General features: G+C 42.5%; 1 protein-coding gene across 7 annotated transcripts in view; it reads left to right on the forward strand.

Annotated features, from left to right (window-relative positions):
- The window catches only part of CUX1 (cut like homeobox 1), a 274,393-nt gene that overhangs the window by 196,348 nt on the left and 50,586 nt on the right, over positions 1-27,459 (forward strand). For 2 of the 7 annotated variants that reach the window (XM_058037671.1, XM_058037672.1), the window contains exons 13-20: positions 1,158-1,206; positions 2,212-2,308; positions 3,366-4,037; positions 4,990-5,055; positions 6,450-6,551; positions 8,739-9,565; positions 10,959-11,124; positions 11,788-11,844. In XM_058037671.1, the coding sequence (XP_057893654.1) occupies positions 1,158-1,206; positions 2,212-2,308; positions 3,366-4,037; positions 4,990-5,055; positions 6,450-6,551; positions 8,739-9,565; positions 10,959-11,124; positions 11,788-11,844 (2,036 nt within the window). The remainder of the gene's footprint in view (positions 1-1,157; positions 1,207-2,211; positions 2,309-3,365; positions 4,038-4,989; positions 5,056-6,449; positions 6,552-8,738; positions 9,566-10,958; positions 11,125-11,787; positions 11,845-27,459) is intronic. The other 5 variants (XM_058037673.1, XM_058037674.1, XM_058037678.1 and 2 more) reach the window with 5 other exon arrangements.

Here is a 27,459-nt window from a genome sequence, read left to right on the forward strand (position 1 = left end):
TACCAAACTTCTGCCCTTTTTCCTCTCAGTTTCCACATTTTGTGGAATCAATGAATGTTTTGGGCTGGAAGGGACATTAAGGCTCATCCAGTGCCACCCCCTGCCATGGGCAGGGACACCATCACTACCCCAGGTTACTCCCAGCTCCATCCAGCCTGGCCTTGGACACTCCAGAGATCCAGGGGCAATTCCAAAACCTTTAATACATGATCCACAGCATTTAATGCAGTTTAATACATGATTAACCAGATTGTTCCTGCTCACAGAGTTCTTGGTGTTTTACACATGACAAATGCTGTGTAAACACCATCTATATGTGTATATGTGTTTTTCTTCACCAAATGAATGTTGTCTTTGAACAGTAAGAGGCTGAAATCATTTATTGCTTCAGTCTGAGGCAGTTCATGTCCTGCCTACAGCAGGCTGGTTTTAAAAAAATTATCCAACAAAGTACAGTAATAAGTCTGGATTCCTGTAAGATTCTGGTTTGCCAGATGACACAGCTCTAACTGAGAGCCTCTGAAGGGAGACATCCTCTGACCGCTCACTATTTGTATAAAATATTGACAATGAGACTATCAGATTCTGTTCCTAATGTACTTATAAATATTTGGATCTTTCATATTTCTTAAGAAATATTGGGCCGTTTTGTCTTCCCTTTGCCATAGAATAAGGGGGTTATTAAAATGAAAAATTGCCTTTTAGCCTGTAGTGCCTTGGTTGGGAGGATTATTTGTGCCTATTTTCCTTGCTGGTGAGCTGGAGTTTATTCTGTAAAGTGCTGTACTGTAGCGGTGATTCCCCTGTTTTGCTGCTTTGCTACAACTTCCTCATTCCCTTCCAGCTTCACAGACAAATTTATATTGTTTCTGACAGCTTAAAATGTTATATCCTTATTAACCTTTAAATTTACACTTTAAACTGGCCTGGTGGGATTGCATATGGAATGATTTAGATGATGCTCGAGAAAATTTTCTTATCCAATAACTGGTTTGAGGAGTTATTCTGTATTCATTAGGAGATTGTGTTACTGCAAGGAAAGTTGTCATCACTTGTGGTGTTACTGGAGAACAGGACATGATAATGTTAATGCTCATTAGTGGAGTTGTTATGAAAAGGAGAAATAGAAAATAATTTCTTTTTTCTGCCTTCTACAGTATATTGAAATCCATGGAGTTTGCACCATCTGAGAGCTCTGGTGCGCAGGTACTGAACTTACTTTTGTTTTCTTACTTATTCAGTAGCTCAGTTGATTAACAAAAATTTTGTCTTGCAATTCCTTGTTGTTGACATTGACAGTTTCCTGTTGATGTTGAGGCTTCTGGGTCCATCCTTGCTTTCCCTGATGTTTTCTTATGTAAAAAGCTGAACTGGACGTTTTTTTTGTCCTTTGCCTGGTTATTTCATTTAAGTGATCAAGGACAAAGTGACATTTCAGCTGTGCTGGAGTGGGTAAACCAGAATGTTGTGAAGTTGAGTCTTTTAAAGATGTTGGAGTTGTTGTACGGGCAGTACACTGTGCAAGGACTTCAGCATTTTTAAGTATTTGTTAGCCTTGAAAATTTCTTTTCACAAAAGAAAACAAACCTTGGAGTATTGAGAAAGCTCTGCTGTTCCGGCAAATTAATCTTACTTCAGTTTAAAGGTTATGAATTAAATTCCTGTGTCTGAAATCCAAACTGAATATTGATATCCTGGGATTAATTTTCAATGGGTTTTTTAATGATCCAAGGGTTAGATATTTATGGGAGAGTAAATAGCAGGTTTCTCTGACTGATGTTACTTTGAACAAACTGTTTCTGCTGAAATGCAGCCTGTCAAGGAAATGCTTAGCTTGGGTCGGTTGACCTAGAAGGAATAATATAATCTTAACTCTTGTTTTAATCAGATTAAAAGAAGTCAAACTGAAAGTGTGCCAGGACCATTTAAAAATAAGTAGGATTAAGAAAACATTCCGTTACACATCTCAAAATAATGCAGAATTGATGAATGATTTACAATGAAAATTAAACAGTGAATCTGTTCTGTGGCTCCCACCAGAGCCTGGAGTGATTCCTGCTGCTCTGTGCCCAGCAAACTCCCTCACTGCCCTTAGAAACCAGTCAAACATTTGGTTTTTTGTTAATTTTTTTCCCTCTGAAATCCTTTTGAGTGCCCGAGTGATATTCTCAGTGCTTTGAGAAACAAACCTCCCCCTTTGGTTTCCTTTAGGATGCATCCAAGCCGCTGGAGGTGCTGCTGCTGGAGAAGAACCGCTCGCTGCAGTCGGAGAGCGCCACGCTGCGCATCGCCAACAGCGACCTGAGCGGTAGGTGCACCCAAATCCTGCCTCTGCTGGGTGCCTCTGCTGGCCCGTGGTGGGAGGGAGGGCTGAGTGAGAGCTGAGTGGCTGAGCTCGTGCACGGCAGGAGGATTGAGGAGCAACAGGAGCGCTGCGTAACGTTGGATTTCTGTAGTTTTGTAGGCTGGATATTGAAGGAAGAGTTAGAGAGGCTGTTAAGGAAGAGGCATTACAGGCTGTACCAGTGTTTGAGGCTGTCTTGTGTTTTGGGAACAAATCCATCTCTTTCCCCCACACCACAGTGTTATGCATGTAGATCACAGTCTCCCTGTCTGATACACTTGGATATACCACCAGCAGGTCAGCTTGGGAAAACAAAATCCTTTCTTCCCAGCGAAGTGTGTTTGTTGTTTGGCTTTCCTAATGTGGGCTTTTACATCTTGTGTGCACATTTTTTAAATGGCAAGTCATGGAATTTCCAGATTCTTGAATGATGGTTTTTGCAGCTGGAAGAAAGTTAAAAGTTGCCACTGGCCCTGGGATTACTGAATTCTGAAGTGTTTTATGACTTTTAAATGAGCGATCTTGGTGCATCCACCTAATGGTTATTCCTTTATTCAAATTGGTTTGTTCCAAAATGTAAATGTTTGCTGCATTTGGGTTCAGTCAGGTCCAATGAGTCATATCTTGAATGAGAGACAACAGAGAGACTTGCTGTCTGTAACTGGATTTATTTAACTGTATCACTGCACTTCATGTAACTGTTCTAGTGTTAATGTCTGTAAGGGGGATTCTCCAGGCTGCAACATACAAGAAAGGTGCAAACATGAAATGCATGTTGTTTGTTTTGGGGGCCTTGTTTGGCTTAAAAATTTTCAATTATGAAAAAAAAAAATTAAAAAATAAAAAAACCCAACAAATGAAAACAAACCAAAAACAAACAAAAACCAAAACTCCCACCGCCACTCCATTGGCCCGTGTCAATCTGCACTTTTTCCCTTTGCGGGGCAAACTTTGCATTTTTTTATCTTGGTTTTTCCCTCTTTGACCCCCCATAATGCATTATGTTTGACCTTCCTTGTAGGGTCAGCCAGGAGAAAAGGGAAAGACCAGCCTGAGAGTCAGCGTCCTGCAACCTTGCCGGCCTCCCCTCCTTCCCAGTTGCTCCGCAACGCGGGGGAGCAGGCTTCCAATACTAATGGTACACACCAGTTCTCACCAACGGGTTTAAGTCAAGACTTTTTCAGCTCATCCCTGGCGAGCCCCAGCTTACCCCTGGCCTCCACAGGAAAATTTGCACTAAACTCTCTCCTCCAGCGACAGCTAATGCAGTCCTTCTACTCCAAGGCAATGCAGGAAGCAGGAAGCACAAGCATGATTTTTCCAACAGGTCCATACAGCACAAACTCCATATCTTCCCAAAGTCCATTACAACAAAGCCCGGATGTAAATGGCATGGCCCCATCTCCCAGCCAGTCAGAAAGTGCTGGGAGCATCTCCGAAGGCGAGGAGATAGACACGGCCGAAATTGCACGTCAGGTGAAAGAGCAGTTGATCAAGCACAATATTGGACAGCGGATATTTGGACATTATGTGTTGGGACTGTCACAAGGGTCTGTGAGTGAGATCCTGGCCCGGCCAAAGCCATGGAATAAACTGACTGTGAGAGGCAAGGAGCCATTTCATAAGATGAAGCAGTTCCTGTCGGACGAGCAGAACATCCTGGCTCTTCGCAGCATCCAGGGCAGACAAAGAGGTAAGAGCTCCCCAGCCCCCCCTGCTCCTCTTAGCTCCAAACATTCCAAACCAGGAGCTTCTCCATCCGGGGCTGTTTGTGCACTGCTGCTGCTGCTCTCACCCACATCAGGTGCCAGGTGCAGCAAGTTCAGCTCTGCAGCACTCAGGCAGGTTCGTATCTGTGCTTGTGCTTTTTTTAGCCACTGGTTGGTGCCTGTCAGCAGGAGTGAGCAGCAGGGACACTCACAGCCCTCACTTGTCACCCCCTCCGTGCCACAGCTCAGCACGGAGCCAAAAGGGTCAGCAGCTACTCGGGGTATCAGCCCTCAGAAAAACTTGGGGGTTTTTATTTGAGGTTATTTACTGAGACCAGGCTTTTGTGGTGTCTTGTGTGATTAAGTTTTTTCCCCAAAGTGTTCTGACAAAATAGGGTAGGTGATGCATGAGATGAGTAATTAAAACACAATCCCAGTTTTAAAGCAGCTTTGCATATTTAAGGCAGCGATTTTAAGAAGTAACATGCATTTCATTGTGATTCATCTTAAGGCTGAGATTTACATTTAGAGAAACTGAAAAGCAAGTTGTTTACAGTCAAGAAATACTGGAAAGGACAGGCAGGGTTTTCCTAGATTTTGTTTAATTGGAAGCACACACTGTTAGATTTATAATCTGTTCTTCCTTTTGATGATTGTACTTGAGGGGATTATCTGCCCATCTTTAACCTCTTCATTTTTGGTATCTCTAGACATTTATTTATATCTGTCTAATCTCCTTTCCGAACATAGCTGTAATCTTTATTAACAAATCAGCCAGCCTTGCTTCTTCCCAAGTAGCCAGTTCCTCCTGCGCAGGGGCCCGAGGGGCCAGGAGAGCTCAGGGCCAGGCTGCCAGCTCCTCATGTCACACAGCCCGTGATGTCAGAGCAACCATCCCCTGATTGTTTTGTTCTTACCAAACTTGTTTTTCAACAGAGAATCCAGGCCAGAACCTGAACAGACTATTTCAGGAAGTACCGAAACGAAGAAATGGGGCTGAAGGTACGTCACAGGCAGGTGTTTTTCTTTGCAGTCAATCCCTAGGAAGTGGAGTGTGCTTTAGCTGTGTGTTTCCTTAAAACTGTGCAGTTTGATTCTGGCCTGGAATCTGATAGAAAAACAGACAGTAAGTATAAAACAAACCATGGGTTAGATGAACACTTTGCTTTTTCTAATTCTGCTGCTGCTGTACTAACGTAACCCTGTTTGGATAGTTCTTCCATCCCCCTGCAAAACAGATAAAGAGAGAGAAGTAAAGGAAGTGGCTTTATAAAGTCATCAGATCTATTGAAATGCTCTCTTTGCTATTTTTATGGTTTTGGAGGGAGAAAGTTGCACAGTTATAACATCAATTGCATACTGCTTCTGCTGCTCTAGGCTTACTTCTTTCTTCTCATGGGGCTTATGCTGACAAATTCCACTTTAATACACTGCTAAATTAGTGTGATGCTTAGTTCAGTATTATATATGAAAAAGGCAACAAGATAAGTGAACATCAGATCCATAAATTACCACTGAACAGGAAGTCTGCACATTTTTGTCATAGATTAGTTCCAGAGATTTTCTTTTAGTGAGACCAGAAAGAAGGAAAAACAAAGGCAGGTACATCAAAAGTCTGTAGTTATTTTGACTCCAGTCACAAATTACCTCAATTGCTTACAAACAATAATCTCATAATGGAAAATGCAGTTAAGTGCAGTAGCATTCACAGTTTTCCCTCCTTTTCTTCCCCTTAGAGGTTAAAAAACAAAAAGCAAAACAAAAAAAAAGAAGCAAAACCAAACAACCAAGTAATAGCTCTTAGCTGGAGAGTACTTAAATGGTATCTGCATTTAAATGACTCTTTCTCTTAATGTATTAACCTCTAGAAAGTTAAAAATTATTTTTATCTGGTTACTTTTTAATTCTGTTTTGGGCTGAATGTGTACTCATCCTACTTTGCCTAGCAGCTGATGCCATTTTTAAGTTGATTCCTGGGCTTATTTTTTTTTTAGCTTTCTTCCTTTCTCCTCCAGTTCATTTCCCTTTCTATTTCCTCTTCCCCTCCAAAAAAAAAAAAAAAAAAAAAAAAAAAAAGAAAAACAATAAGAAAAGAAAAGAAAAGGAAAAAAGAATAGATCTATATATGTTACCACAGAAAAGGAATATATGACCACCTAGCTCTTCCTCTGGTGTTCTCACCATTCTGGGGCAGCTAGAGACAGGCACAACGAGGATATTTCGCTTTTATTGTGTTAAGTACTTTTTTTATGTGATGTAAATGTTAGTAAAGGTCCTGTGCAAGTTGTCCTCAGGTTGTGCTGTCCATGTATCACATCCAGTGTGTGTTTGTGTTACAAAAACAGCCAAATAAGAGTTTTCCTGGTGTCATTAGTTGTGTTTTTTTGCCTCCCCAGGTAACATAACCACACGAATCCGAACCGCAGAGTCTGGCTCTGATGAAGCCATCAAATCCATCCTGGAACAAGCCAAAAGGGAGCTGCAAGTACAGAAAACAGGTACAGCCTCATTTTGTCTCTGCCTGCTTTTACTGCAGAATTTAATTAAAACAATTGCCATGAGCTTTCTGGTCAGTTAATTATATTCTTAGAAGATTCAGTGTAGGTTTGAGGAGTTTTTTGGAGATTTTCATTGTTATTTACTGGACTTGTTCTGTGTCTGAGACGTCCCAAGTTAAGGTCACACATGGCATGATGGGGTCTCTGCTCTGCCCTGCTCCCTGTGGGATTTCTGAACACCTTTATCCCTGTGATAAAGAGAGCTCTGAGCTCCTGGCTGCCCTCCAGACCTGCAGGAGTCACTGAGGGGAGCCTACAGAATCCTGTCTTCTCCCAGTTTGCTCCTTGGAAAGGCAACAGCTCCTGCTTTCTCTTCCCTTCTGTCTCACTCAGGCCCCAGGGACACAACTGCATGGGAGAGGGGCTGGATGGATTTGTTGGGGTGAAGGTCACAGTCCAGGCAGCAATTACCAGTCCCAGCACCATGGTACATCCTGTACTCAGATAGGCACACTCAGTCCTGACTCTTAGATGATTTTATTTTTGGTTACAGAACGTATTCAGTGAATGAGCTGGCAAATCCAAAACGCATTCCCTTTCCCAAAAAATCCCTCTTAGCCTGAGATAAGTCTAATTTCTCATTATATGCTGTCATGTAATTAACATTTCTGTCTAGTCCATGGCCCTCTCAGCTTTAAGAGTTCGCAGTAGTGCTATTGGGCTGAAGTAGAAATTACTGTGCAATACTTCTGTTTCATTTTTTAAAGTAAATACTGGTTTACAGTTTTGGATAGTTGTCTTTCAAATGAAAACTAAGTTAATCTCGTGGCAGAGTATAAAACACTAGTTAATATATGATCTAAATAATATGACTTTACGCAGGAAATTATTACATAGAGAAAAATACGGGCTTTGTGCAGGAAACTGCAAGAATGTTACTCAGTAGCATGTTTCATCCAAGAGTCTCAGACTTCCTTTCAAATATTAATTTGGCCTCAAAACTCCCTGTGAAACCAGCAGATGAAACAGCAGAGATAGTCTCACTGTATTTTTTTCCTATTTCTTAGCTTTTCATGTATTTTACAGTGTGTGACAGGAAAGAATGTAGGGAGGCAAATTCAGAAATGCATTCAGATGACTTTTAGTATTACTGGAGTGTTGGAAATCTTATTTCACTTTGGGGCCACTCCTTGCACTGTGGGGTTCCCTGCTCCCACCTGGTGCCTCACTTTGCCTGTTCTCTGCAGAGCAGCTTTCAGAGGAACTGGTTCCCAAGCACTGGGGACCTCAGTGCAGACTGAAATAGAAGCAGATGCCATTGCAAAACCTCCTGGCTCTGCAGAGATAATTCCCACCCACGTTCCAGTCTCTGCTCATCCCTGACTGCTGCAGCACAGCCACCCAAATCCTGGTTCCCCACTGGAATGCTGCATTTGGGGTTTATCTCTGCTGAAAGCACCTGTGATTCCATCCTAGAGCTTCAGATAAGGGAGAGGGTGATGCCCAGGTGTCAGCCTGGCTCTGGTAGAGCTGTTTATTTCAGTGGTTGGGACTGTGGTACAAGAAATCAGGAAGCAGGAGCATATTTAGTTTGTCATGTGGAATAACGATGATCATCCCTTCCTAAAGTTCTGTCTTTGTTGTAATTTGTGTGTTGTGGTTTTGAAGTTAAAAGGTCTCACCTTATTTATACTGTAATAGTCTGTCCAGGTGAATGCAGCTGTGTTCAGTTTTGAGTGCGTGTTAAATTCATTTGTGGAGAAAAGAGTGAAGTGAAAGGTTAAATAACTTTGTAAATGCAGCTATAAAATGTTATTGACCACGTGGGGGTGGGGGAAGAAGAAGTGAAGGGTTGATTTTCAAAGGCATTTTTTTGAAAATTTTTACAATGGTGGAAGGGCAAGTGATCCCAGACTTGTGCAGCTGAGTCTGTGCGTGCAAACATCCAGCACTTTGGCAACTCTCAAAATTTTCCGGTGAAGGACTTTGGAAATCTTACATTATTTTGAAAAGTGCAAATCTTTGCTTAGTGAAAACTCCTCCCTCCCATCCAGAAATGTATTTCAGGCCTGTTTTGGGTTTGTTTTTTTTTGTTTTTCCCCCTGTCAGGGAAATGTTTACAGTAGCACGTGTTGAATATAAAGCATTTTCCTCTGTTGCATTTAGTCTTTTGGTTGTTTTTCATAGCTGAGCCGGCTCAGCCGCCTTCTGCCTCTAGCAGTGGCAATTCTGATGATGCAATTCGATCCATTCTGCAACAAGCCCGACGGGAAATGGAGGCACAGCAGGCTGCCCTTGAACCTGCCTTAAAAACACCACCTCTATCTCAAGCTGACATTTCTATCCTGTCCCCCAAACTAGTGTCTACACCTGCAATGTCTTCGGTTTCCAGCTATTCTCCTTTGGCCATATCCCTGAAGAAACATTCATCTGTCACTGATTCCAGTATCTCTGCATTGCAGAACCTCTCTGGGCTCAAAAAGGAGCCTCAGGAGGCACCTGTTTTAGAGCTTCATGGAATAAGTGATTCTGCCCAGGGTATGTTGAGGCATGTTAAAAATGAGTTGGGACGTGGTGGTGTTTGGAAGGACCATTGGTGGAATACTGTGCAGCATGAGAGAAGAAATGCAGCTCTTCCTGAAGATATAAAAGTTGAGGAAGCCAGTGGTGGAAAAGAAAAGGTCAGCAATCAGACTAGGCCAGATCGTAGCCAGCTCCAAGGACCGTCTTCTTCCGAGTATTGGAAAGAGTGGCCAAACGCGGAATCTCCGTACTCGCAGAGTTCTGAATTGAGCATGACTGGGGCGAGTCGCAGTGAGACACCACAGAATAGCCCCCTCCCTTCATCCCCTATCGTGTCCTTGTCCAAGCCATCCAAACCTTCGGTTCCTCCACTGACACCCGAGCAGTATGAGATTTATATGTACCAGGAGGTGGATACCATAGAGCTAACGCGGCAGGTCAAGGAAAAGCTAGCAAAGAATGGCATCTGCCAAAGGATCTTTGGGGAAAAGGTAAAGAAGTGGTTCTCTCTTGTTTCACCAGTGTCGTGATTGTGCCCTCTGCTCCTTACAGAGCCAGAGGGGTCCTGTGGAAAAATGGTTTTGCTCCGTGTGTGAAGTATTTCAAAACTCACAAAGTGTTAGTTTCCCTCTGTGTGGTAGGAATTGCAAGGGTTTTTATCCAGGGATTGGCTTCAGCCACTTGGAATTAGGAGTGGGGCCCCGAGTTTAGAAAACTTGAAAGCTGAAGCAAGCATTGCTGAGACTCAATATTTCATGCTTAATGTAATGAATTCGTGGAATATTTGAGTAATGCCATTGTCATGACTGGAGAGTCTTAACTTTGTTATAAGCAAAGATTATGGACACAAGAGCATTTTTCCTCTTTCATTATTATTTGGAAATGTGCACAAGGGCATTAAAACAAACACATGGAAAAATCCCCTAACTCTCCTTAGTCTGAAGTCAAGAATTCCAAGTCATTTCTAATACCTGGTGCTCAGTACCTCAGTGTGCTCTGAGATGTTTTAGAGCAATGTTTGATTACAGATAAGGCTCCCTGAAGTTCTCACGTTGTGAGCCCTAAGCACTGAGCACGTGGGATTTTGAGGGTCCCTAACCACCAGAAAACCACTCCCAGGCTGTAAAAATTGTTGGACATTCGTTGTTTCTTCTCCCTATAAAGAATTGAATCAATATAAAAGTGTAATAGGAGCTGGCATCGCACTATTACCTTCTCACTAAGATGTAAAATGAAAAGTCTGACCTCTCGGGGTCATTAAAGATCCCATGGCAGCTTTCATTAAGTATGATTTTTAACTCTTGTACCTGTGCTGAATACCAGGCAAGTAATTGCATTCTGCCTGTCTGAAATTCTCCCCCCTTCCCCCTGCATTCAGCTGTATTCTTAAATATTTACTTATGTGGAGCAGCCACTGCTACAGGTGAAAACACACATCATTATAATTCATCCCCCAAAAATCAACCAAATATAGGCCTAGTCTCAAAAGTCCCAATTATTTTTGTTTGAGAACAAAATACATGCCAGTCATTGCCTGTTTCATCTGCCTGTGTGTGCCTGGACTCAGTGTTTTTCCTGTTAAAACTGATGAAACTGTTTGACACAAAATATGAAAAGCATGCAAATCCCTCACCAGGCTGCTGCCACCCAGATCCTACAGGAAAAACCCACCTTCCTTCAGGAGGCAACACGGCAGCAAGAAAAGCATTTCCATCTGAGCATCCACAGAAAACAGTTTTTATAATTGTCCAATTTTTACAGCTTTTATAATTGTCCATTTACAACCAATTTGAGCGATACAGTAAAGGAAACCAAAATGATTTAAATTCCCCCCGTTTCCACTGCCAGTGTGTTAACGTGCCATTCTTGGTTGCTTCACTTCAGGTATTGGGGCTGTCCCAAGGAAGTGTCAGTGACATGCTCTCCAGGCCAAAGCCATGGAGCAAATTGACCCAAAAAGGCCGAGAACCATTTATTCGTATGCAGCTCTGGTTGAATGGTGAGCTGGGACAGTGTGTCCTGCCTGCACAAGGGCAGCAACAAGGACAAGGTAATTAAAATTCCACTATGTTGTTTGAGTTGAGGAGGAGGAGATTTTTTTTTTTTTTCTTTTTCTATTTTCTGTATTTTTTTACTTTTTTTTTAAATTTGCAGTAAGCCAGCCTTGCACCAGTGCTGGTCCAGGCGTTATGGAAGTGGCACCATCCCACCCTGGCAGCCCAGCCAGTCCCTAAGGGGACGTGCTGGGAATGTTTATGAACGTTTATGTGTAATTGATAAGCAGCAGTTATCAAGTTCCTCGTTAGGGTGATATTATCTAGGCATGAATATGACACACAATCCCAAAAATTTTGGCCAAAGAGCTGGAAAATGTTGTGCGCTGTTTCCTAGGGTTGCACAGGGGATTTGGATTGTTCCAGGGAGAATATCGATTGCTGTCTCAGGAGGTGAGCTGGAAAACTGAGCTTTAAAGGGGGAATGCTGGGTTGCAATGACACTTTTATTGTGGCTGTCTCTTCCCCTAGTACCTATTGACCCCGAAAAGCCAGGCTGGAGCCTGGCCTGGCTGCACCTTTCTGTGCCATGAGTTAACTGAGCAGCGAGCCCTTGCCGAGATCAGCACTTTGCTATTTGTTGAGCCTGCTTACTGTTTAGTTTGTGGTTTGGCATCTCCTTTTATTGTTCCCTGATTTTCCTCTCCTCTCTTATCTAGTCCTTCACTCTGTGACATCATTACAGGATTCCCTACAGCAGGGATGTGCAAGCTCAGGTAATCAGCTGGTTTCAATGATTTGCTCTGAAATAATTCTCTGTGCTTTTGTTGCGTTTGCTTTGATGCTGAGAGGTTTCTCACATTTTGTTGTATCATACAGGAGTCCCTTCAGTTTTTTTTATTAATGCAGTTAATTTCTCCTTCTCTCCTTGTTGCTATGGCAGATGTAGGGAGCACACATATTTAGCTGCATATATTAGGTAAAGAGACTCTGTCTGATCTTAGAGATCATTGGCTCTGTAAGGGTTTTTTTTTGCCATAGTTCAGCTTATCAATGTGACATGTGACAATGGCTGTAAAACAAGCCCTTGGTTTGTAATGTGATCCACATACTGCAGCTGCCTCACTTGCTGGTAGGTTTTTTTCCACTCTCCTTTGCACAAAATCTGCTTTGTTAATCCAAAGGTGGGGAACAGACCACGTTACGTCTGTTTCGAGCTTCGTTAAATTTTCCCAGCTGACCTTATTTTTTTCTCCTTTCCATTTTCAAAAAATAAAAATAAATTAAAAAGCAGATGCAGCAAAGCTGAGTGTCGGGGAAGTGAGTGGCTGAAGGCTTTAGAGATGGTCACAGGATAGGAGGGAGGCTGAGACAGGAGAGAACAGCTGTGTTCCTGCTGTTAGATACCAAACTCTACCCACACAGCCTCTTACCAATGAAATGCTTCACTGACGTAAAACACTCCAGAAAAATACCCGTGCCCTGCTCTGTGCTTACAGCCAGTGCCCTGTGCTGGAGAACTGCTGCATTTCAGGGCACAGACAGGGAAGGGTTGTGCACTTCTTCCACCTTTCTGCTATTCTGAAATGCTCCTTTTTTTCTGCAGCTTGCTGGCTTTACTCTAAATATCCCAGCTAAAGTGGTTTTTTTCTCTCTACTGGGGAAACTATTTAGCATTCTAAAAGATTTTACTAGAAGAAAATTCGTGATGATATTCAGTCCACGTTTTTCTTAAGGAGAACAGTTGAAAATAAATACATAAAAGAAAGGAAAAAAAAATGCCCCCAGTAAAAACAAGCCGTGAAAACAAAACCAAAATGGGAGAAAATTATTTGCAATCATAGGGCTATTGTTACTTATAGCCAAGCATTTAGGGAACATGGAAATTTCCTGTGATGGTTCATTAAAAACATGCCATTGAGTACTTTTTTTTGTGGCATCAATGCCGTGCAAGAGTGTCACAGTCACAAACGCCTGAGACGGCGTGGAAAATATGAGTAATTAATTGTAGCCATTTTAGGGGGAATTTGAAATCAGAGGAGCTGGGAAATGCTGCATTGTTATTACTAATCTTCATATTTATGACTAGCTCTAATTATAAAAGATGGAAAGACAAGCCCATAGTATTAAAATCCAGCCACCCTCTGGATTCCCGGGGGGATCGCTGGGAGCTGAAAGTGATTTCCTTCAGGAAGTTCAGTTTTGCTGCTGGGATATTTTGTTCCCTCCCACACTCCCAGTGTCATTTGTCAGTTCCTGCCCTTGAGCTAATATTTTGTGAGGTGACACGTTCCTATCAGCTAATAAAATCGTGTTATTGATGATTGTCCTCCTTCATTCCTTAAAGCCGACTTACAAATGAGAAAATGGGCTCGTGCCCTTTTCTACCTCCTCTCGGAGGATTAAAAATAGAATTGTTGTACAAAATGTTCTTTTCTTGGTGCCTTTCTCTGTGTGAAGGAATAAGGGAGGTTGTGACACCAGGCAGAACAAAAGAGCAAAAAACCAAGTTATTTGAATGAGGAAGGGCAGTTTGGTAATTTCCTTTTATTAGCAGCTGTTCTGTAATTAAAAATGCAGCAAACAGTTTGGAAAAGGTAATAATAATTATGCATTTGTGAAAGATCCATCACTCCAGGGCAGGGAGGAAAAAAAAAAGAGAGAGAGAAAGCTCCAATTTTCTGGTCTTCTGAGACATTTCCCAGGAAAATCAAGGCAGAGAAGGTTGCATACTTGTAATTTTAAAACAGAAATTAATCAGAACAATTTTGAAACGAGGAAAGGTCTGGAGCCTTTTCCGTGTAATATAATTGGCTGGGAACTTGTTGAATGCATGAAGGGAAAGAAGTGAAATTAAACTAATACACTCAGTGGCTCCTGAGTGCTTTGCCAAGAAGGTCTTCAGTGTACAGAGTGTCAACATGCATAGTAACGACTCAAACTTTCATTAGCTGGGATATTTTCATTACTGTTTGGCTCTATTCTATCAAACTAGCAAGATTTTCTGGATTTCTGGCCCAGTTTGTTACACTTCTACATCATGAAGTTTTGGTTAACACCTCATTCATGAAAATCTCACCTTTTGTCCAGTAATTTTCCATTTTCACGTGTAGACAGATGGGCCCATCAGTGTTTCATATAATGAATGGATAAGCATACATATATTTATATATATGTTGAGATTGGAAAGGGAAGCCAAGCTTGTTTTTCTTCTTTGGAAGCTGTAATAATGGATTTTATAAAAAACAGCCTATACCAAAATGACAGCCAGGTATTTACCTGTATTTTCCCCTGTGAGCTTCCCTCAAGGCTTGGTGATTTTGTGCAAGTTTCAGGGAACATGTTTTACACAAAAATGGTGTCTGTACCCTAGGTGGTCAAAAATAGTATTGCTGTGCCTTTTCTAACATTTTTTCTGTGTGTTTCTTTCCACCTAAATGCTCTAATGCCCTTGGGTAAATCTGCCTTTTTAATGATTTATGTGTCAAAAGCATGGACCAAATCACATGGAAAAAAAAGTTGAATTAGTGTCACCCAACTGCATCAGCATTTTTTCCTGATGAATTTGGCCCTTATTTAGTTGCATTACTGCTGATGGGAGCTGGGTTTGAACAGTTGCCATGTGCCAGGAGAAGGCTCAGATATTTCTCTAAATACTTGTACTGTGCACAGCTTTTATTAGTTGGTTTTATTTTGGGGGTTTGTGCTGCGTGTCTATAGGAGATTGAGACAGAGTTTCCTTTTTGGTGCTCTTGATTCCGTCCGTGGCTGCTCTCAGGAAAGCTGAATTTTTACATTCACTTTTTTTCTTTATCCTCTGTGAAGGACATATACTCTGTCTATACTACATTAAAGGCTTGCAAATACTCAGTGGGAGGAAGACGTGCCTTTTTGGTGTGTGTTTCTGTAAGGGTCGTCTTATGACCTAATGTGGAAATCTTCATTTGCCGATACAGCTGCGGGTGATCTCAGGGGATTTTGAATTTCCCTTTTGTTTGTCTTCCTTTCTGGGTATCATCCATCATTCCTAACCTCATGCTGCTTAGCAATAGTAACACTCATGGGAGCTGAAGAAAGGATTATAGCAGCATAAAATGGGGAGCTAATTAGAGCTTGTTTCAAAATCAGAATCTAGCTTGAGATAATTGCGTATTATCTGGTGATTTAAAAACCCGAGATCTACTGTATTTAGATCAACTCAAATATGCATAAAAGCTTTCTTTTCAAAATAACAACGGGGAGATTACTTCTTGTCATCCCTTGGGAACACAAATCAGAAAAACCTCAGGATGATTTTGTGTTGTTATGATATTAACAGAGATCGGGGTGTGATGGCAGAGCCAGGTATCCATTGTATTTTCATTTATGTAATACAGATTCCTGTAACATTGGCCATACAGAGCTGCTGATTGGACAGGTAGTTAACTGTATGCTGGGTGGATATTCCCATTTTCCTGGTACCAGGACAATTCTGTCACATGGAGAAACAAAGTAGAGAGAGAGCATGTTTCAGCCCAAATTTGGGAACACCATCCTGATGTACTTCTGGGAAGAGCTCAGTAGCCTTGTGGTGGCAAAGGAGAAGCCCTTACCCCCATCTCCCTGTGTTTTATCATCTTTTCTTGCATTGTTCTGGTTTGTTTGGGTGGGCAGAGCTGTGCAATGGTGCTCCAGAGCACAGTTGGGATTAGCACAGGGAGAGCTGAATCCTTCACTGTGACATCACCAAAGTGATTGGTGCAGTGATGCTGACAGACCTTCCCAAATTGGAGCTGGTTTTTCTTGTTGAATCAAAAAAAAAAAAAAAAAAAAAAAAAAAAAAAAAAAAAAAGAGAAAGATGGTTTTGCAGTCATTTGCTGGCATTCCAGGTTAATACAAATGTATGACATGAAATGTTTGTGGTTAATGTAGTCTGTGAAATGGAAGAGAAGGGAGATCACATGACTCAGACAGCAGACTGCAGGAATTCCTTGCAGAGATGTTTTGTGTTTGATGACCAATTACTGAGTCTTGGACTTGGGAAAGTTGTGGCCTTTTGTGCTAGGTGCAAATGCGATTTTAAAGTTCAAAGCTGAACTGCTACATCAGCCAAAGAATTACCTTCATGCTCATCCCTGGAGCACCCTGACAATCCTGGTGAAGTTTCCTCATTCTTTCTGTGTGGTTTGGGATTGGGCTCAGGAGCAGTTGTCTGTGGCTGTGTTGATTTTGAACCATAGGATATCAGTTGGCCCCTCATAAGGGCAGCTGTTGTAGTCTGTCTGTAACGTGTGTGATCATCCTCTGTGCCACTTCCCTGACATTTGGACCATGAAAAGCTCCCTGGCAGCCTTTCTGGTATCAATAAAACCAGGAGAATTGCTGTCAAGGCACCTCACTGGGACCTGGGAATGCAGCATGAAGTCAGTCAGTGCCTCAAGTTGATTCTGAGCACAGCATTGGCTCTGATTCCTGGCCATCAGCTGGGCATTCCTGCTTCCTTGAAACCTGCTTGAAACCTGTCCTGCCCAGGCTGCCTCCCACAGCCCTGCTCCTTTTGCAAATAGTCAGTATTGGTGGAGAAATTCCTCTCCTGGTTGTATTCTTCTCTGTCCATGGAACCACCCAGTGGTTAAAATTGCAGAAGATGACTCCATCCTTACTGTGGTCACAGCTTTGCTGTGAAAAGGGCTAAAGGGCTTTTAGAAGGGCTAAAATAAAGCACAAAATCAGGGAGTGAACACTGTTTTCTAGGCTGTGAGAAGGGTTAAAGGGATTTTAGAAGGGCTAAAATAAAGCACAAAATCAGGGAGTAAACACTGTTTTCTAGGCTGTGAGAAGGGTTAAAGGGATTTTAGAAGGGCTAAAATAAAACACAAAATCAGGGAGTGAATGCTGTTTTCTAGGCTGATACTCCTTGTGACTCAATTACAATGTTCCTGTTAATACAGCAAAGAGGAGACCTGTGCTGGATTCTGAAGGCAAATTTTATTCACTCCTAAGTGCAGTTATGGAGTCCTAGCATTTGTTTTGGAGAAGTTTCCCAGTCAGGTTGCAGCTAGGTTTTATTTCTGTGGTTAATTTGGGAATGTGGGTCCTTGACACTCACTCCCCCTTACTGTGAGATCCCCAAGCAAGTTCAAGTGTGCCTCTGCAGCAGCACAGCAATGCCTTACCCTTAAAGTCTTTCTTTTCAAAGAGCAGAATTAATAAATGAAGATGTTTTTTAAGCTGTCTGAAAAAAAAAAAAGAAACTTTCCTGACCATTATAGCCTCAGGCTTCTCAGGTAGTTCACAGAGCAGCAGTTAGCATGAGAGCTGCTAAAAAGGAGATGTAGTTAGGGAGAGAAACCATGGCCATTGAGTAGTTGAGCTCTGTAAATTCCACTGTTGTTAATTTCATTACTTATTACTTCACTTCATTAATTACCAGCATTTTCCTTCCCCTCTGCGTGCGCATTCGGAGACGCGCGGCCTCCCCTGGGGAGGGTCCCTCACCCCCTCCCCGCTGCCAACCTCAAACCACAGAGGGGCTGGGTGGAAAACGAGGAGCTGAGAGATGGGAAAAGCAAATTCCAGCCCAGCTGGAGCAGCACAGACACCCAAAGAGGCCGGGGCTCTGCAGCTCCAGGCAGGGTCAGGAGCCGCGGTGGCGGCCGGGCTCTGTCCCCCCTGGGCTGGCAGCTGCACAAGAGCTTGGAGAGGCACTTCTCCAAAGGGAGCAGATGATTTTCTGGTGGGGATAGAAGACTCTGGCAGCTGGCAGAAGTTCACGTTGGTCTTTTGGCTGCTGGTGGTGAAAGGAGGGGGGCTGCAGGTCCAGCCCCGTGGCCATCGGTGGGGTGGAGATGGCCACCGTACCCTCAGCCCTCCCTGGGCAACAGCAAATTACCAAATGCTCCTCCACTGGATGAAAATTACCTTGCTTTCAATTCAAAGAACAGATAATGGGCTATTTTCTTCCCAAAATACTGGGAGAAAGGTGTGTGAGCACCAAATGTGCGGGTTGTTATTTCCATCTTCTAATGGGGATGGAAATCCTCCTCACCCAGCAGCTCTGAAACAGGGAAATAAACAGCCTGTTCTGATTATAGAGTTACATATTGCTTGATAGCAAATCATTCCCAAGATGAAAAAAAAAAGAATATTACCAGAAAATTAATGTCTTCTAAGTTACCTTCCAGCCTGTCCTTTACATTAAGGGTGTGAGAGAAACTTAGGAATTTGTCTCACCTCATTTCATGCATGTAGGGTTGTAGGGTTTTTTAACTTGCCAACAACCTTCCAGAGAAACAGCAAATGAAAAAAACCAGTGATTATTTTAAATCTGATGAGAAATGCAACTTGCATTGAAAACAAAGCAAAGTGGATTTGAGATCAAATTTAAATAAAAGTGAAAAGAGAAAGACAGCCAATTAAAAAGCCAATAAAAGGAGAAAATGCAATTAAAACGAGGTAAAAAAGGCCTGATAGTACATGTTCAGTATTTATACTTGTCAAAGTTATTGCTGATGGCAACTTGTCACAGAATCACTGAATGATTTGGGTTGGGAGGGACCTTAAAGCCCATCCAGTCCCACCCCTACCATGGCAGGGACACTTTCCCTATCCCAGGTTGCTCCAATCCCTGTTCAACCTGACCTGGAGCATTTCCAGGGATCCAGGGGCAGCCTCAGCTTCTCTGGGCACCCTGTGCCAGGCCCTCAGCACCCTCATAAGGAACAATTCCTCCCCAATATCCCATCCATCCCTGCCCTCTGGCAGTGAGAAGCCATTCCCTGTGTCCTGTCTCTCCATGCCCTTGTCAAAGCATCCCTCTCTGTTTTCTGGCATGATGTGCTCCCTTCTGAGAGCCATCTCCCCTTTTCTTGCTGCTTTCCAAGGGATCCTGGGATGGCTCCACCCCAAGGAGGTGTGAGATTGACCACGGTGTAACCACAGCTGTGGTTAATGTTTGTTTCTCTGGTTTGCCCCTCTGGAACTCGGGTCCTAAAAATAGTGCAAGTTTGAACTGGCAGATGTTTCATTTGTCCTTTATGAGAGGACCAAAATTAGCCTCTCATTTGGCACCTAAATAAAGCAACTTAACTGCCTTTATGCGAACTTTGCAATTACTGTCTATTGAAGTTGCAACATTTTGTTGTGTTTGCTGGGAAGGGCATTATATAAGCAACAGCAGCACCTAAAAACTACCAGACCTTGAGAGAGAGGACAAATATCAACAAGCCCAACTGGGTTTTCTGGGGGAAACTGATTGGGATGATTGGTTGGGGTTTTTGTTACTTTTTTTGATCCAAGACAGGTGTTTTCCCTAATGAAGGTTTCATTAAATAAAAAGAAAAAAAAAAAAGGCAAAAGTACCTTGGAAATGCTCTGAGAGCTGTCTATTGTAAAGGTAAAAAACATTAATAAAAGGACAGCAATGGTTTCTGTAATTTTCAGAGAAAAATCTGCACAGAATGCCTGAAGCTGGGTTAGCAGTGGGGACTCCCCAGGGGCAACAGAAAGATGTTATAATCAATTACCACATCATAACACTGATGTATGATAATTACTGAGTGTTCCTCCTGAGATAGTGCAGCATTTGGCTGGGGATGCAGCTCTTTCATGGTCCACTGCCTGATTAATATGCAAATAATAGGCTGATTGCATGATGAATGCAGAAAATGAGTTCGCTGATAACGTGAGCACCGAAGCGGGAAGATGATAAATTACTTTTACTGACTGTCCTACATTAAGTACCCTTTCTCAACAATTTTATCACAAATTAAGTAAAGCAGTATGGAGAGATTATGAGGATGTGTAAAATAATGTACCTTAATAGCTTTTATAATATTGTTGCGTGCAATGTAAATGTCATTTTGTTTCAGCACTTTCCCAGCACTCCTCCAAAAAGAAAGGAAAGGAAAGGAAAGGAAAGGAAAGGAAAGGAAAGGAAAGGAAAGGAAAGGAAAGGAAAGGGAAAGGAAAGGAAAGGAAAGGAAGGAAAGGAAAGGAAAGGAAAGGAAAGGAAAGGAAAGAGGAAAGGAAAGGAAAGGAAAGGAAAGGAAAGGAAAGGAAAGGAAAGGAAAGGAAAGGAAAGGAAAGGAAAGGAGAGGAAAGGAAAAAGGAGAAAGGAAAAAGGGGAAAAAGGAAAGGAGGAAAAGGAAAGGAAGAAAAAAAGAAGGAGGGAGGGCAGTCATCAGCCTGGGATCCATCCCATGTGGACATTGCCTGTGGCAAGGGAATGTCCACATTGTTTAGTGGGGGAGATCTCTCTAAATGCAGTGCACAGAGCACATATGCATCCTGCTGCAGCCTCTGCTCCAGAGCACACACGAGGTTCAAATCTCAGAGGAGGGTGTGGAAATACCTTCACACTCAGGCTCCTGACGCAGGAGGACAACAAACAGTCATAAAATTGGTGCCACATTCAAGCAAGTTGGTTTAACACATCAAATCACGAGGTCAGCAAGTCAGCAAAGGCACCATAAAATGCAGCAGAACCTCCTTGTTTTCCCTCTGGCTCTCCCTCTGTTTTCCAAAAGGTATTGTGCACACGTTTGTCTTGATTATACTAAAAATATAACACTGTGGGGTTGTGGCATCTTGATTGATTGCTTCCATGACATATTTGTTTTAGCATTCAGAAAATCCTTAATAAAGCGTCTGCACACAAGCTGCTTTAATAATAAGGTTATTGAAAATATTTTCTAGCAGTTATTTCTAAATATTGATTTCTAGCTAAGTTACAGAAAAACAGAAAAATCTGAATATTAAGTAAAAGTTGGCAGAGTAGAGCAATGTCTTTTAAAGCAGCCATGATTCTGCCTTTAATCACCTAATTTAAAATAAAGTGTATTTTTAGAAAGGGTTTTTTATTGGTTAAGGGTCATCTGTAAAACCAAAAAATCATAATTCACTTTTCAATGCCAGGATCCCACTTTTTTCTCAGGAATCACAGAGTCATGGGATAATTTGGGGCTGTTGGCCTGACCTGGGCATTGCTGTGATGTTTTCAACTGTGTGTCCAAATCTAGCTAAAAAATTCTTAAGTTTCCCCTTTTTTTTTCCCCCTGTGTTTTATTGTAAAGTAATGCTTAGGGTTACAGAGGCCTCATCTTCCCCCCAGGCTATTGCAAAAAATGTCCTTTAATTCTTCTTCTCTGAGGGTTTTCTCCAGGGGTGTTGCTGTGTCAGGGCTTGGTGTGTCTGCTCCGAAGTCAGATCTCAGGATAAATTCCACTGGAAGTGACTGACTCCAGTTTTATCTTCCTGCACAGAATTCCAGACATCCTTCAGAGCAATCTGTGCTCCCCACTCCTCCTGACTCAGTAGAAGTCTGATGGTTCCACTTTATGTAGCATTAAAATAGGTCTTGGTGTAGCTTTGGGCACAACACTGGGATTTCTAAAACTCAGAGGCGTTTGTGGCTGCAGGTTTGTTGAAGGGAGAATTGGTTGCCCAACTTCTCCAAGTTTTAAACATCCAGCTGTAAATCTCTCCTCATGAGTCCATCACCAGCTCCCATCTTATGTGCTCTTTTCTCAACTTCATCTGGTTTCTCCAGCTCCTTCTGCTTCCCAGAGCTGAAAACACATTTTTCTAATAGAGGCACAAAGCTAAAACAATGATTGAAAATACAACTTAAACTGCAGCAATCCTTCAGCAATACTCAAAAGCAGTTTTTTTCAAGTAATTCTGACATCTACCCTGATTATTCAGTTTCATGTGCTCCTGACACTTAACATATATGCAGAGTGGGAACCTTTATTTTTGTATGGCCCCAGTAATGGCAGAGTTAACCAAGGCTGGTTCCTCCCCTTTCCGTGCAGACATACATCTGCACACTCTCCTAAAGGGGTTTTTCCTTTGATCCCTCCCCCCATCCACATAAAATTTCCCTCTGAGCCAAGACCCAAAATAACATTTTCCCCAAAGTTACAACATTTGTGAAGCAAACAAGCAAACAAATTCTCCACAGTCAGAGTGGTGGCAACTCCAGTGAGTGCTCACAACTCTAACTGCACCAACCTACATACTTGACATCATTGGAGATGCAAACTGCTTTGTGCACTCCCTACACAGAACTGGGGGAGTTTATAACTGTAGGGAGGATCACATTTTCATGAGCCACATCAATTTGCAAATTGTGACTAGGCAAGGTTCACTCGCTCAGAGTAAATCCACCAAAAGCACTACCTGGGAGAAGGCGCTTTCACGGGTATTTTCTTTAATTAGTCAGAAGAGGGATGTGTTGCAGGGCTCTCCCACAAGTGCTGCTCAGCTTTATTGCCTACTTCAGGCTTGTGCTGCACCCACTGTTAGTGAGGAGAGTTGCTGTTATGGTGCTTTGAAAGATTTATTTTTAGATTGCTAATTTCTTCTCATCCCTGGAAGTGTCCAAGGCCCGTCAGACAGGGCTTGGAGCAACCTGGGATAGTGGAAGGTGTCCCTGCCCATGGCAGGGGTGGAACTGGGTGAGATTTAAGGTCACTCCCAACCCAAATAATTGTGTGATTCTCTGATAAGACCCTGCAAGGGCAGACATAGCTAAAGGTAAAATCAAATAGAAGGTTGGAGGGAAGAAATCTCCCCCTGAAATTCTCACACCCTGGGAAGCTGAGTGCCAGGGTTGTCCTGGGGATGTTGCTCAGCTGTGTGTGAGCAGGCCCTGATTCTCAGGGCAGCATTCACCAGCTTTTGGTCTACAAATTGGATAGAAGGGGCAGCCTCATCATCAGGAAACAGAAACTAATCCAGTCCCAGTGTGAGACACTTTGATCTCAGGCAACCTGCCAGGCCTGTTGTTGTCCATTAACTCATCTGCACGAGGAGGTAAATGCAGCCCTGAAGTAGCAAATGCTCTTTTACGAGGTTGCTGAGAAATCTCCTGTCCACATTTGTCTGCTTTCGTCCTGCCCACTGATGTGCTGGTTTGGGGGCGGGCAGAGCCCAGGATGCCCCCAGCTCCCATGGGATGTGCCCATTCCCCCAGCTCCTCAGGAGCCAACTGGGGCTGGGCTGGCACAACCCTGAGCTTTGGACAGTGGGAAAAGTGGTGCATCAAAGCAAGCAGCAGTGAAATCATGTTTGGGTTCTCGTTGGAATGTCACAGAGTACCCTGTCATTTTGTTTTAGCAACTTGTCCTTCCAAATGCGCAGTTCGCCTTATGGCATGCCAGCAGTAAAAATGTCACTTACAATAATTACTTTTTGGTGAAAATGCTTGCTGACTTCCTACCTTCAAGCTGTTTTTTACACAGTAGGGAGATAATAAGAAATGACTTTATCCTGACTGCTCAAATGAACACTAAATGGAATTTAGGTTATTATTACTGCAGATAGAGGACTGCGTATTGAAATTTAAATAGTGGATCAGATAAACTACAGAGATTTGTCTCTGAAAATTATAGTGGATCCATTTTTTCAATCCACTTCCCTCTGAAACTTAAGGCAGCTGTTGTCTGCCTGCTGTCTTTGGAATATAATATTTTTCATAATCCTTTTAGAGGGCCCTGAATACCTTCTCTGTTTTGCATGGTCTTCCTCAACTTCCCCATGTTCTGTACCTCGTTCCCCGTGAGTCCTTTTCCAGTTTATTGGCTGAGCCTGTTAGCAGCAAAGGTTGGACAGGTTACTGTCCCTGCAGCTCCAGGAGGACAGGGTGTCTCTGTGGACGGACAGATGTGCTGGGAGGACAGACTGAGAGTGGGTTTGTGCTTTGTGCTCACAGATTCAGATGCTCTAGTTCAAATCTCTGGATTTGTTTGCTGTCAGAGGTGAGGCAGGTTCTGAGCAAAAGCAGCAAAGCTGCAGCTCTCAAAATGAACAGAAGTTGCAGTGGAGGAATCTGTGTGTGCTGGCAGATGTGATGCCTCTGGGACTGGTGAAACCTTATCTGTGTCTCAACACTGCTCTGTCACTGATGCCTCCTTGGAGGGGATACAGCAGCGCTGGTGTCACGTCCTGTAGATGTCTCAGATCTTCTGGGGAGCTTGGAGCAGGTGGCACCTGCAGGTCTGTGCATCTGAGATGTCCTGAGCTTCAGAAGGAGCCTCCAGCTGGAGGGTGCTGTGGATCTGAGCTGTGCTTCACCTGTTGGATGTGTGCTGTGGGCTTGGGAGGAGTTCCTGAACATCACAGGAATGGTGCCCCTTGAGCAGTGCCCTGCAGTTCCAAATGCCCCTGACTCCTGCAGGTGCTCAGGAGAGGAGCCTGCACAGCCTGGGGTTGCTCACACCCTGCAGGGACTCTGCCCACGACCATGGCACAGCAGAGCAGAGGGAGGTGCCAGGCTGAGACTGTGCTGGGGGAGGTTTTCAGCTGATGTGCAGGGTATCAGTAGGATAATCAACGTGAGGTCCCAGGATGCAGTACTGGGGACCTCACCCCAACATGGGTTGGGAGGTCTTGGAGAAGAATAAGAAAATCTGGGAGAAGAGTAAGAAGATCTGGAGTTCAGAAAAACACCTGTGATCAATGAACTGAGACAAGACCTCTGATTTCAGACTTGCTCACATTTTCCAAAACACTTTCATGGCAGATGCTGTGGGGAAGGTGCAGGGGATGGATGGGACCAGAGCAGCACTAGGATTCATCCACTGTGCCAAGGAATGCAAGACCACAAAAGGTTTTCTGTGTTTGTGTAATTAAGGCAGGGTTGTAAAATACTCAGACCTATTTGCTGAATTGTTTGCAAAGTTAGTTTAGTTTCTTACCAGATAGCTGCTAAGGGGTGGGGAGGGAAAGGGCAGGCTGTGATGATGGTTTGGGGTTTTGTTGCAGTTAGATTGCCATTCAAGTAGCAATTTTATATATATTTTTATAGAAATATTTTTAATATATATATAGAGAGAGAGAAAATGGTGTTTTAAAAGAAAACAGGAGGTATTTATGTAATGTTGGCTTTGTTTCCACTCATTTATACATCTTCCTTTTAGACTGTGCATCCCTCTCTGGTATAGTGGGAAAAAACAGAAGGGAGGAATTTCCTGATTTAAGGATAAGTCCTGTGTGCTCGTCCAGGAGTGCCATGTCCCCCAGCAGGGCTCTCTGTGCTGGCAGACTGAATCAGGTGTATTTGTCTTTCTGGAGAGGCATTTGCCTCTCTGAGCTCTGTTATCAGCTCTGAAATAGCCAGTTTTGCTGTTTGGTTATCTTCATGTCCTGACCATGAATGGGGCCCAATTCCACTCGCCAAACATTTCAGCTTGCTGCCCCATTTCTGCAGACATCATTTGATTTGCATTTTTGATTATTATTTTCCATGCTGCAGATACGAATATGCTCCTTAAAATCACTTGGAAGGGCTTAACTTCCCTGTACCCCAGACAGTATTTTCAATTAATAATGTAAAAAGTGCTGGTAGAACCTTTGCCCTTTCATGGCTTAGTTTTACTTACATCTTCAAAAGTTTGGGTGATTTAAGTGCATTTCTTCTGTCTTTGCATCTTTAGTGGCATTTGTCAACACCAGCCTGTGATTGTGCAGAAGTTCCATGGGGTTTTTTTATCATTTAAAATGTCATGTTAAGCTGTGTCTTCATCACATGCAGGTTCTGATGGTCACCATCTTCCCACAAAGTCATTTTTGGGGACACCCTGTTTCCCCCAGCCTCTCTAAACCTCAGGGCACCACTGTTGTCTTTGGCTACTGACACTTAAAAATTTCACAGGTTCTGCAATGACCTTGTCACTGGTGATGCTCTTGATCTCTCCAGCTCTTCCATCACTTCATTTTTGAAGCTTTGGAGCTTTTACTTCACATCTTATATTGGATGCAGGCTGTTAGAAAACAAACCTCTTTGGTATAGCAAAGTTTACCTGGAATTTATTGAAATAATTTCATCAATAAATGGTAGCCATGGAGTTTTCAGGTTGTTCTGTCATACAGTTTTATATGGACAAAATGGTCCTTTCCTCCTTAAACACAAATGTGAAAACATCCAGTGAATATTACTTTTAAGAAACTGGATTGCTTTTAAGTTAGTGTTATTCTTCAGAGCAGTCTGGGGTTATAAAAGCAGAGCAAGTTTTAAAGAAATAAGCTTTCAGTGTATTGTTTTCATTGGAAATGTTCAATTGCTGCTTTGGAAATCTTAATGTATATTTTTCAGATATCCTGAATTTGTGTCTTTGTCTTGTGAGGAACTTGAGAGAAATGAATACAGACAAATTATTTCATAAACCATGTGAAATGGCTGTGGATTGACAGTTAAATCTGGAATAGTGAATACAGTCAATTTTCCCCTTTGTTCTGTCAGCAGTCACTTGTACTCTAAATGTCTATTTAATTTTTTAAGTAGATTAACGGGAAATGTTTGCATTATTTGATTATTGAATTTACTGTCCCAAATAATGGATCTTTTCCTCAAATATTTATGTGATCTTGAAAATGTTTTTCCAGAAGGGAAAAATGCTAAAAATGAATAGGGAACATATTTTGAGTTATTTGTAGTACATGTACATAATGCCTCGCCTGAAATCACTGTACACTTGCCTTTTGGTGGGGAAAAAAAGCAGTTTGTCATCTGTACTGCCTTCCAAAATTAGATTCAGATAATCCCACCTTTTGGAGTAAATGAGCAGCAGATTGGTCTTAAAAATGAAATTCAAGTAAGCTCTTGGTGAGTGATATAAAAAATAAATAAGCTAATATGTGAGCAACAGAGAGCATCTCAGTGATAGATGATAACACAGATTACCTTTGTTGTGTTCATAATTAGGCTGGGCAGGGAAAGGAGAAGGGAGAAGGAGGCATTAGGAAATGCTTTTGTTTAGTCCTGTGTGGTTGGGTTTGGTTTGGTTTTTGGGGTTTTTTTTATTATTTTGTCCTTTTTTCCCCCTCTGTGTGTGTGTGGCTCACCGTGCACAGATGAGGAATTGTAAAGGAAATTTGCAGCTGCTCCAGTTATTCAGTAAGATTTGTATAAGCTGGCACAAGGGACAAAATTAGAGGGAAGTTGAACGAGTGCTGTGCAGTTTATTAGCTAGGCAGCCATAATTTTGACCTTGCTGTGGGTTAAAGGACACAGACCTGAGAAGAAATCTGTTTATCATGTGGGGAATTCATGCCATCCCTGACAGTGTACAGTGAACAAGATGGATGATCTGCCAAATTGGTCCCTCGCATGGGTGAATCAGGGCAAATTTACAGTACAATTCCTCTGCTGCTCCTGATACAGAAATAACATTTCCCAGGGTTTCTCTTCAGTTGTATGATGACCCAGGGTGAGCAGAGAGAAGAAATAGGATTTGTAGGATCCCCTTTACCTTAAAGATTTACATGCACCTCACTTGCTGTCTTCCTCTTTTGCATCTCACATAAAGCACTAAGAAAAAAGTCAGATTTTTAGGTTTGAGAGAGCAACTTCAAGTGAATGTGTCAGGGGGAAGAGAGAGAGCAACTTGGTGAATGCAGCATGGGGAAG

This window comes from Melospiza georgiana, chromosome 19, assembly GCF_028018845.1.
Source record: "Melospiza georgiana isolate bMelGeo1 chromosome 19, bMelGeo1.pri, whole genome shotgun sequence".
NCBI lineage: Eukaryota > Metazoa > Chordata > Aves > Passeriformes > Passerellidae > Melospiza > Melospiza georgiana.